The following is a 12,148-nucleotide window of genomic DNA, read 5'->3' on the forward strand; positions in this document are numbered from 1 at the left end:
GGCAACCAGGTTTTAGAAGTCTTGAAAATTAGGTGACAACTTCTCAGGAGGGTCACCATAATAAGTTGTCACAAAGCCACCATGTTTTATTGCTATGGGGCAAAGGCATAGTGTTTTTGCATGGTTATCCCTGGTAAGGGGGCCTGTTACCAGGCAACCAGGTTTTAGAAGTCTTGGAAAGTAGGTGACAACTTCTGAGGGGGTGGCCAGCATAAGTTGTCAAAGAGCCACCATGTTTTATTGCTATGGGGCAAAGGTTTAGTGATTTTGCATGGTTATCCCTGGTAAGGGGGCCTGTTACCAGGCAACCAGGTTTTAGGTCTGGCATGGGGAACCTTTGGCCCCACCAGCTGTTGCAAAACTACAATTCCCATCATGCCTGGACAGCCGAAGCTAACGCTTCGGCTGTCCAGGCATGATGGGAATTGTAGTTTTGCAACAGCTGGTGGGCCAAAGGTTCCCCATCCCTGTTTTAGGTAATAGGTGACAACTTTTGAGGGGGCGGCCATCTTAGTTGTCACATAGTTATTTCAGGAATCGGCTTAAACCATGACAGATGAGGACAAGCACTTCTATGTACTTAGATAGTATTTTTATTGCACAGTCAATGATAAGCACCGTTCTTCCTGGGTTTATGTCACAACTATAATAACTCTGTGAGTAACTTCTAGGTGTGGAGATTCCTCAGTAATGCCTCATATAGGCTCTCTATATAGCAACATGAGGAAACGCTTTCCGGTATATCGTTATCACTAAGGCCCTAACAGTCGGTTGTCTACGCAGACACCTGGCAGGAGAAAAGGGCGGGAACAGCCCTCTCAGGGTGTGGGACGCTGGGTGTGGTCGGTGTCGTCAGCGGGTGGTGGGCGGTTCCTGAGTAGTTCAAGCGGGAGGCTCCTATTCCGCCTCCTATTGGCTCGCTGCTTCGGTGGGCGTGTTCTTGTCTCAGTCGCCCCCCACCTATTGGCTGGCTCGGTTGAGGTGAGTGAGTAGACGCTGTGGTGGCGGAGGACGTCCAGTACGCATGCGCATTCGGCGCTGATCCCAGGAGAGGAGAGGAACCCGAGGCTCTCACACACCGGAGAGACCCCCCTTCCCCCTCACGTTATTACTCTATCCGCAGCCTCCTTCTCTCTTATCCGCACTCTCCCGGCCCGCCATGGTGGACTATCATATGACCGGCGGCGGGGCTCCCACCAACCTGACGCAAGATGGCAGATACATGGCGCAAGAGGACGACTGGGACCGGGACCTGCTGCTCGACCCTGCCTGGGAGAAACAGCAACGCAAGGTGACTAGTACTTGTCTGTAGTGCTGTAGTGCCCCGGTATTACAGCGCCCCCTTGTGTATGTGAGTGGCCTGAGGAGGTCAGACATGTACAGCCTGTGTCCTATGGACTCTGTAACAAACTACAACTCCCAGCATGCACTTACCAGGGTATGCAGGGAGTTGTAGTTCTCCTATAGCTGCAGTGTAACCATCCAGCTGCTGCAGAACTACAACTCCCAGCATGCACTTACCAGGGTATGCAGGCAGTTGTAGTTCTCCTATATCAGCGGTGTGATCCATCCTGTGGCTCTTCAGCTGCTGCACAACTACAACTCCCAGCAAGTCTGGAGAGCAAAGGCTTTCAGAGCATGCTGGGAAGTGTAGTTTTGCTACAGCTATTTAGTTACACATTGCAAAACCACACTTCCCAGTGGTCTTTGACTGTTCTGGCATGCTGGGAGTTGTAGTTTTGCAAAAGGTTGAAGAACACTCCTGTGACCCAGCAGAGCAGGGGTAGGGACTCTTGGCTCTCCAGCTGTTGCAAAACTACAACTCCCATCATGCCACACAGTGGTCTTTGACTGTTCCGGCATGCTGGGAGTTGTAGTTTTGCAAAAGGTTGAAGAACACTCCTGTCACCCAATAGAGCAGGGGTAGAGAACCTTAGCTCTCCAGCTGTTGCAAAACTACAACTCCCATCATGCCAAGGTTCCCTACCCCTGCCATAGACCGAGTTCTATATAACTTTGGTGCAGTTCGGTGTCTCAATCCCATTGATTCATCTGAATGGCAACTTCTGCATCAATCAAGTTGTCTGCAATATGTCTCTTTTCAGTTGTTGCAAAACTCCAGCTCCCAGCATGTTCTTTGGCAGTCAGTGCATGCTGGGAGTTGTAGTTTGCACTAGTCAGAGACCACTGCTCTGGGTGAACAATGTTAAATGTCTAAAACGTAAACTTTTCCTGTCTCTTGGTACTACCTGTGAATCTCTGTAATGTCAGTCTATCTTTCTATCCGTTTCCCTAATGTTCTTACTTTTTTTTGTTTCCTTATGTAAACACTGCTGTCTGCCAAGCCTTAAAAGGGGTTCTCCCCAGCTTGTAAGCTCGCTAGAGAAGAACGAAACCATTCTGCACAAATCAGACTGTTAACATGTCACATGTAAGGGTCAGTTAACACTGAGGAATCAGCGACAAAATTCCAAGCGGAATCCCCCGCCTGGATTCCGCTCAGACCTCAATGTAAAGTATAGGGCACCTCTGCTCAAAGAATTGACATGTCAATTCTTTGAGTGGAGAGCGAAGGCGCCCTGTACCTCACACGAGGCAGGCGGAGTCCGTGCGGGGGATTCCACTCAGAATTTTGGCGCTGATTCCTCGGTTTGAACTGACCCTAACTGGGATTTCTTAGAATCCAGACCTTTTTGTGATTTGTTTTGCATCCATTTCCACTATACAATGAGCGTCCCGGTGATAAGTGGTGGTGCTGTATGTATTACAGCTTCGATTCACTGAGCGAGATGCTATACGCCTGGCCCAGTGTACTGTACTGGAGCAGGGACACCTGAACTTGACAGGAGTCCCTGCTCCTGTGCAAACTGTGTATGGAAAGTCAGAGCATTTCCAAATCCACAAACTACCAAATTGGCCTCCTCTCTACCTATCGCCTGTTCCCAGACAGGGAGATGAGAGAATTCACAGTACAGACCACTGAATTGGCATCTGACTGGTTTTGTCTAGAAAAAGTAGTTTGCATTAGGGTCCATTTACACAGATTATCTGACTGATTATCTGCCATGTGAAGCCAAAGCCAGGAACAGACTATAAACGGAGATCAGGTCATAAAGGAATGCCCGAGATTTCTTCTCTTTTCAAATCCATTCCAGGCTTTGCCTTCAAATCTTTGGCAGATAATCTGTGAGATAATCTTTCTGTGTGAATGGACCCCTACAGATCTCACTTCAGAAAGTAGAACTACTTTTTCTAGACAAAACGAATCAATTTCTGCTGCTTGATATTCAGATTTGGCAATTTGTACAAAAAAAGTTTCATTGTCTCTAGTGATACGTATCAGATTTGTGGGCGTCCGGATACAGGAATAGGGGTTCCTTTGGCGTCCCAGTAAGCAGTGTTTGAGCACCATTCATATACGGATATCCTAGTACAGCGCCAGGCTGTAAACTTTAGCTGCCACTTACAGACCTGACAGCAATGAAGAACAACCCAAAATAAAATGTTTAATAAAGTTTTGGTCCCATCATCAGTTCCTTTATATTAAGGCTTTATTCCTTTTCCGGCAGCGAGACAGGTTTCTGTCCTTACTGCAGATGAACAGTGGATATACTGTAGCTACTCACTTTACCACATTGTAGCATTTCATTTGTGGCTTCTAGAGGTAATGTTATTAGGGCTCGTTCCCACTGAGCAAAAGCAGCTGAATTTCTGCGCTGAATCAGCGCTGAAATTTTAGCCGTTAAAATAGGTGCACAGCTAATTTAAATTGTGTTGAATGGAAATTCTGCTCTGCAGTTCACACAGTGGAATTTCCGCACTGAACTAATCCGCTTTCCGCCAGAAGAATGAACATGTTCATTCTTCCGCTAGCGGAAGCCTATACAAATCAATGGGGCTCTGATTTTCTGTTTCAGCGCGGATTCAGCGCGGATTCAGCGTGGAATACAAGCGTAATACAAGCGGAAATTACTCGCTGAATCAGCGCGGAAATGGGGAAAAGGGGGGGGAGGAGGATTCTAGTATATGTTCTGGTATAGTCTAGTTTACTCACCAAATACTCGCTGAATTTCAGCGCTGAATGCATGCGGATTCAGCGCGGATTCCTCGAGTATTCCGCGCTGAATTTGTCAAGAGCTGATTACGAGCTGAACACTTTCCTAGCAGAATACGCAGGGATTCTGCTTACATTCTGCTTATATTCTGCTCGGAATTCAGCGTCAGTTGATTTCAGGCGGAAATATTTCCTTGCGTAATCCGCTCCTTTTGCTCTGTGTGAACGTAGCCTTACGCTATATACTATGTCTAATGCATCAGCTGATAGACTCTGCTCAGTGTTATGGGAGCACTGGCAGCAGCAGGAAGAGAGCCAAGAAGCCAAGCAGATACCATAGACGATCCCTGGGGCCAGTTTTCCATTGGGGTCCATGGTCTGTGATGTCTGTGCCTGGCTGGGCATATTGCTGAAGCACCTGAGGGGCAGGGAGGCTCCTGTGATTTGTTGCACAACCTGTTTGTTCATTCTCTGCAGTGATATCTATACACTTACACCATGTTGGGCATCATGCATTCAGCTCTCGGTATTGCTGTCACATAAGAAACATTGGATATTCCTTCCTTGGAGGGCACATAGGTTGTTCACTGTGGGGAGTTGTTGGGAGGATATAGGAGAGTTCTAGGTGGCTTGACAGGGTGTCAGTGTAACTGGAGGGTGTGGCGAAACATCACTGAGAGTCACGCGTATAAAATTCACATATATTGTAGCTTTAACAGAGTCGTGGTGCTGTCGTCTAATCCCAGGGTGGGAGTTGGTGATTGTTGCCACGCTGGTCTATGAGATGAGCGTGTACTTTAATAAGACAATAAATGCCCTGTGCGGATGGGTCACAACCAGGCTGGGCTAAACTACTTATACACCTAGGTCAGGGATAGGAAACCCAGCTGTTGAAAAACTACAACCCCCATCATGGCCGTCTGTCTATGTAGTTTTGCAACAGCTGGAGGGCAACAGGTTCCCCATCCCCACTTTTGGTAGATAGGGGGGTAATAAGTTTCCAGAACTCTGTAGCTGTAGGTCTCGGTACGATGTGCTGTGATGATAACCTGGATGACATTATAGTTTTTAGGGGCATTGACCGCTAACAGCCTGTTCCCCTTGGCTCGCATGTGGGGGGAAGCCACAGTTTATACAGGTGACACTTGTCGGGGAAAGGTAAATGTGCACAGGGTTATTTTCAGCTGAATAAACAGGTCTCCTGACTGCGTCTTAAGTATTTATTTTATTTTCCTGAATATGTTTCTTTTATGCTTTGGCTTCTGTGGTCAAGGCCTGAGCCGGCTGTATAATGCATGCACAATTGTGTCCCTTTCTTGTACGTCTCTTTTCTTCCAGCCAGTGAACAGTTTAGTGTGTCCAAACCTGGTCTGCCAGTTGTAAGTGAAACCAGTGACCTATTAACAGAGAGCCTGGAAATCTTTCATGTTTGTGCTTTAAATCCCCCCTCCTCCCCTGGCTGGGCACAGTCTTCCCCCTGTCTGAAAGACCTCTTTATGGGGACTCTCCAAGTGAAGCATAGTTGCCTTTTTGTGGCACACAATGACCGCAGATAAGAAGGGCGCTCAGTGTTCACATGCTGACCAGACCTGAGTTCTCACATTTTTAAGGTTTCTGTCCTCATGGATTAGTAACATGCGGGATTGTTTGTGCCTCGGGGATAAAGGCCTAGGATCACTTTCCAGTGCCCTGCTGTTGTTGAAAGCTGTTAACCCTGTGCTGGTCCGCACCTGTATGACCTTTATAGCCGGAATGGGCACATTCCTAAGGACCCAGTGTGTCCCAACCTGCGGCCCTCCAACGGCTAAAGAACTACAACTCCCATCATGCCTGGACAGCTACACATTGCTGCCATTATTATACCACCTCCTTGCATGGTGATATTGCATGTTGTTGCTAATTATTTTAGTAATGGGAGTGGCAAATAGTTGTACAGATTTGTATATTACTTCCATGTAAAAATCTTACATGTTTTTGAGTACTTATCAGCTGCTGTATGTTCTGCAGGAATTTGTGCATTCTTTCCAGTCTGACACAGTGCTCTGCTGCAGAACAGGAGAGGATTTCTATGGGGATTTGTTACTATTCTGGACAGTTCCTGACATGGACAGAGGTGGCAGCAGAGAGCACTGTGTCAGACTGGGAAGAATACACTACTTTCTGTAAGACATACAGAAGCTGATAAGTACTGGAAAGTTGGAGTTTTGTTTTTTTTTAAATGAAAGTCATTTACAAATCTATGTTGCTTTGACACCAGTTGATTTGAAAACATTCCCCCTTTAATTATCCATTTAGGAACTCTATTCTTCCTGTAAGTCAATCCCGAGCCTTGTATTTACACCAGCTCTGGCACTGGAGGACTTCAGTTTCATCTATTGTGAACCAGTTGCTGCATAGAGGTCCCTTTATTTCAGTAAGTGCCTCTCCGTTATAAGCTATCGCATATGTCGGGCCACGATCTATAGGGTTGTAGCAGCATTGCATTCACCTCCTTGCCCATTTCTTCTCTGATGTGACAGCTAGAAATGTCCTCTGTACGTACGGCACGGTGCGATTTGAGCTGTGGATTTGTACTTTTAACCTTCTAGCTCTTTAATCATTAACAGGTTTCATCAGGCCCTGTCACTAGAGAATAGGGTAATGAGTCCTACCTCTGCCAACTTGTGCAAGCAGAAATGGCTTAACTCTTGACCAGCCTAGCAGATGATGATGCCGCCCTGTGTTTGCTTTGGCTTCGTGTGCAGCCATGATTATTCTTTTCCCTGCTCATCCTCCCACGTGACTTTCTATTTATGACTCTATAATGGACACTGAATGGGTTAGTTTGAGTCACCGGACACAATATGGCACTACAAGTATTATACTGCTTATACCTGTCACTACGTTTTGGGACACTAAACCACCCGGATGTTTTAATGTTGTAATATTACTTACAATAGCAAGATGCTTTGTTCATTCTCTCTGGAGAAAAATAGATTTCTGTCCTATTTACAAGGAGCACTAGCGGATTAGGTTAAATGCTGTCCATGCAAGTTTATGGAGAGGGGAGGCTCAAGGAGGAGACCTGCAGGTGGTGAGTTTAGAGAGCTGGGAAGACTTGACACAGATGACAAAAGAGCTGACTGCTAGATCTCACTCTGGTCTTTATTCACAGCTTACCCTGCACATTACTGCTTTATAATGGCATATATGCTGCTGCTACTTGAGGTTTATCGAGAGCTAGGTGAACAGGAGACATTAAGAGGTTGCACCCCCTTGATCAGGGACAACTAAAAATTATAGAGGAAAACTGGTGAAAATGCTATATACAAGTTATATTGGCCAGACAGTGCTGCTCATGTACACAGAAGTTCCCAGTGAGGAAGTACCTGACACTGCTGACCATGAGGCTAGTACGGTAGTGAGGCTAGTGCGGTAATGTAATGCTGCGGCATCAGATGAGCTGCATAAGGCATGCTGGTGGTTTAGTGCCCCATAGTATAGTGAGTGTTATCCTTCAAGGTGTGGATGTCCCTTTTAAAGCAGGGATTGGGAACCTTCGGCCCTCCAGCTTTTGAAAAACTACAACTCCCCTCGTGCCTGGACAGCCAATGGCTGTCCAGGCATGATGGGAATTGTAGTTTTGCAACAGCTAGACGGCCGAAGGTTCCCAATCCCTGCTTAAAAGGTTAACAGACGTTATTGGAGTCTGTTCAGTAGCTGCTATTAAAGGGAACCTGTCACCCCCCGTGCCGGGGTGACAGGCTACCGACCCCCCGTTAGAGCCCCCTATACTTACCTAATCCCGCCGGGTCCCGCTTCTGGATTCGGTCGGGTCCCGGAGATCTCAGCCGCTGCAGCCCGGCGTGCGCGCTGACAGATGAGTCCAACGCTCATAGAGAATGACGGAGCGCTGGACTCTCCTGTCATTCTCTATGGGTCTTGGACTCATCTCTCAGCGCGCGCTCCGGGCTGCAGCGGCTGAGATCTCCGGGACCCAACTGAATCCAGAAGCGGGACCCGGCGGGATGAGGTAAGTATAGGGGTCTCTAACGGGGGGTCGGGAGCCTGTCACCCCGGTACGGGGGGTGACAGGTTCCCTTTAAGATTAGTATGTCATCCTACTCATAAAGACTGTACTCTCTCAATGCTCAGCCTCAATGGTTCTCTCAGGGGCGAAAATAAGTACAACACTTACAATTTGATTCTGCATGATTGTTACAGTCCTCACAAGTAGGGAGTAGCAAACCTGCCGAATGTTTGGGTTCATCGGACACCGATCACTCTACATTTGGTTCCCGGCAGCTGGAGAAGTTGGATGCAGCACTAGAGCTTCTCCAGCTGCCAGGAGCCAAATGCAAATCTTTGAGGTTCGGACGAACACAGACATTCACTAGGCTTACTAATCACAGGTAAAGTCTGCCATACATATACGATAGCTTTTGGTCAGCAATCTCTCCCAAGCCCTCCATACACATGAACACTCAACATCACTTACATGTGCGTATAGTACAGTGATGGCTAACCTTGACACTCCAGCTGTTGCAAAACTACAATTCCCATCGAGCCTGAACAACCAAAGATACGGCTTTGGCTGCCCAGGCATGATGGGAGTTGTAGTTTTGCAACTGCTGGAGTGTCATGGTTGGCCATCTCTGGTATAGTACCTTGACCAGAGGTTGTTTGGGCCTCATTTGGGGTTATACCTTGTACAGATGATGCTTGGATGAGGTTTATGTGCCCCAGGGCTGTCGTGGTGCGGTGGAATACTCCCACACATAGTAGTTCTGCGTTCAGTCTATGGTCACCTTTTACTCACATCCTAGAAATATTATAACTGTGTCCCTGAGGGCTATCTATGAGTAGCCTTAAAGGACCGCATTGATTCCCTGGTGAGGTATGGCTGTTTTGGTGGCGTGTATGTGTTACTGGGGTAATGCAGCCTGTTACCCAGAAAACCACCCGAGGGAGGTTACCAGGAGCCTGGAAATAGACTGTGCGCTGGAAAGTTGCTTGCATATAATGTGTCTTTTGTGTTTCTCCTATTGGCAGCTATAATAATATGAACATCTGTGAAGCAGGCTTAGGTGTGTACACAGGACGCCATGTCCTCAGAAGCTTGCAGTCTAAAAGTGCCCCCCCTGCATATAATCCTGTGCTTCTATTGTGTCCCCTCTCCTAAGGAAGGTGTTCAGAGCAATACTTTTAATTTACTGCTGCAAAAGGCCAAGTTTTCCTGTGGTTTTTGCTCTCCGTTCCCTTGGGTTGCCGGACAGGAATCTCAGCTATGCACTTTTTTTAAACAGCCAAGCAGAAAATGTGTGCGCCCTTTGCTTGTTTTCCCAAACTCCAACAAACCAGATCTCCACAGTGTGCCAGTAAAGATGCACGTCTATTTTGTATCCGACATCCGAACCCGCGGCCGTCTTTATCACTATTATTAGCATTTCCCAGACTGCTGCAGAGGAGAAAGACTAACTTCTCGCTGTAGCCCCCCTTAGTCTGCTCCCACAAACCTGGCTGCTACCAGCTTTTTCCTCTCTGTTATTGCTGTGGGTGTAATATTGGTGTTTGCTCCAACTTGTGGCTGGACGTGTGCCAGCCTGGAAACACAAGATGCATTTGAAGGCTGTATTGTGTTAGTGGCCCCGGCTGGAGCCAGGAGGATGTAGGGGGGGGGGGTGGCTTGGACCACTGTAAAGAGGGAGGTTCCTGACTGCTGCCATTTATACATGCAAAACAGTCCTTTATAATAAACAGGTTGTGCTTTGAGGTTATTTTACCACCCCAGGTTTGTATGCATTGTGTATAGTAGGCCCTAATAGTCTGATAGTATTGGCACTCTAGGTCACTGATGTTACTCGTGTCAATGTCGCCTGTGCAGGAAAGTTTTTTTGCGTCGGTATCTCCGGCAAAAAGACACGAGATTTATTATAAACTACATAAGTATCCCGAGGACATCTCTTTAATTCATTATTAAAGCTGGATGACTAAATGGTCTCATGAAATACCAGTAAGGTCCGATGACCGGGCCTTGGAGCCCCTCATTCTCTGCAACAGTGGGGTCTTAGAGGTCAAACAATCACTTTATTTTAGAAGGGTTCCCCAGGATTAGAAGTCTGTTCTTCTCCCAGAATCAGTGCCATGTAAAATGTACAGAGTGCACCTTGTAGTCACATAGGATCTATATCAGGGGTAGGGGACCTTGGCTCTATAGCTGTCCAGGCATGATGGGAGTTGTAGTTTTGCAACTGCTGGAGAGGCAAGGTTAGCTCTGTTACCTTGCTGCACTGGGGCCTGGCTTTGAATCTGACAAAGTTCAACATCTACATGGCATTTGTATGTTCTCCCTAATGTTGTGTGTATTCCTTTTGTTTTCTTTCCACACTTGGGGTATGTGCACACTATGGATGACCCGCCGTGGATTTCGCCCATGCCGGCACCATAGACTCCAATCTATGCACAGGAAGGATTCTGCTGTCGGACCAAAGAATTAACCTTTTCATTCTGTGGGCGGCGGAATCTGCCTGACCATAGAATGGAGTGTATGGGACGGGCGGAGAATGAAGCGGGAGCCGTGCAGGGACGAGTGGCGGAATCCGTGGGAAGTTCTCATCGAGAATTCCGTAGTGTGGATATACCCTTGTAGTTTAGATTGTGAGCCCCTGTGAAGACACAGGTTCTGTACAGCACCACTGAGTATGTCAGTGATACATTAATAAAATTATGATAAGGGTTTGTCAGACTGCCTGTATATGTTATATGCAGCATATTCTCTGTATGATTCTACAGCGACCATTGCGGCATCTTGCTCCTGAGCCTTGCTGAGCTTATGCATTTATAGATGCTGACAACAATGCCATCTAAACAGAAAACTGTCTGTACGGAGTGGAGGCAAACCTTGTGTCCATACTAATGCTTCTTCCAAACACTTATTTGCAGTACCGTCACATGTGCCCTTTATCCCTACATTTTAGAGCAGGGATGGGGAACCGTCGGCCCTCCAGTTTTTGTAAAACTACAATTCAGGCTGTCCAGGCATGATGGGAATCGTAGGTTTGCAACAGCTGGAGGTTCCACACCCCTGTGTTAGAGAATTTGACGTCCCCCCTACATCATACTTTAGTCTGTGGTAAGTTCCTATTGGTAACCCTGTTGCATGACTTTGCAGGTAAACCTTAGAAGGCCTGCATGACTGATAACATGGCGCCCTAGCGTGTGGTCTGTGGATAACAGGGTAGCCATGTGTATGTGTTATATAGTGACTACAGGATATGCCCATGTGTTGGTTCATTCATTCACTTTTCTCCTCTTTTAGTCTATTGCTTTGTATCAATGTCTCTGAGCCATGACCAGTGTAGTCAGCCAGCGATTGCAGGCATGGGAGGGTAAGGTCTCTATGGCTTACCAGCCTCGCCCTTTAAATGTGTGGCAATGTTATCCTGGCACGTAGATAGAATTATAGTAAATAACATGTCTTTGCTGTATAGTGATGTATGTGTGTACTAGACAATTCCCTCCTCTTCTATATCAGGTGTCATTGGAGAGCGTCCTACCAAACAACTCAGCTTTCCCTCTGTATATAAGCAGGGGGGATCTCATGAACAGGTTAGGCTGCATTGAGTGTAGACAGGTAGGACTAGCTGAGCCAGTCAGTGGTATTGTCAGGATCCCGCCTGTCTGCACCTAGTAATTACAAATCTTATTGGTTTACTATGAGAATGAGCAGATTTTGGTGTTGGGTAACCTCTGTCCCTGTAGCCTATGTTTTCCTAACCCTCCTTTGCTGTGTGGGCATCAGTTTTGTAAGAGGAAATGTAGAAAGTGCCAGCGTTTCTGTATTCACTTTACTGGCCTTGTCCCTTTTTTTTCTTTTACATGGACGTAGAAAGTCAATCTTTGTGCCGTCCTGCAGAGGCCATAAAATCAGCTTAATCCCTTTAAAGAAGAGGGGGGCAGGGAGAGTGGCTCACCAGCCCGGGGGCTGCTGGGTGCAGTGGCAAAGGGATGAATGTGCAAGTACTACATCACAACTCGCATACACTTTCCAGGGTGTGGCAAGTAAGGGAGAAGATCCAAAGAGTCTGGGCCCATGGTGGCTCCTTCACACTCACA

General features: G+C 47.1%; 1 protein-coding gene across 2 annotated transcripts in view; it reads left to right on the forward strand.

Moving 5' to 3' along the window:
* Positions 1-999: 999 nt before the first annotated feature.
* The window catches only part of LOC138766256 (alpha-actinin-4), a 42,469-nt gene continuing 31,320 nt past the window's right edge, over positions 1,000-12,148 (forward strand). The window contains exon 1 of one of the 2 annotated variants that reach the window (XM_069943706.1): positions 1,000-1,291. In XM_069943706.1, coding sequence (XP_069799807.1) covers positions 1,160-1,291 — 132 coding nt within the window. In that variant the 5' untranslated portion in view covers positions 1,000-1,159. The remainder of the gene's footprint in view (positions 1,292-12,148) is intronic. The other variant, XM_069943705.1, reaches the window with a different exon arrangement.

This window comes from Dendropsophus ebraccatus, chromosome 10 (assembly GCF_027789765.1).
Source record: "Dendropsophus ebraccatus isolate aDenEbr1 chromosome 10, aDenEbr1.pat, whole genome shotgun sequence".
NCBI lineage: Eukaryota > Metazoa > Chordata > Amphibia > Anura > Hylidae > Dendropsophus > Dendropsophus ebraccatus.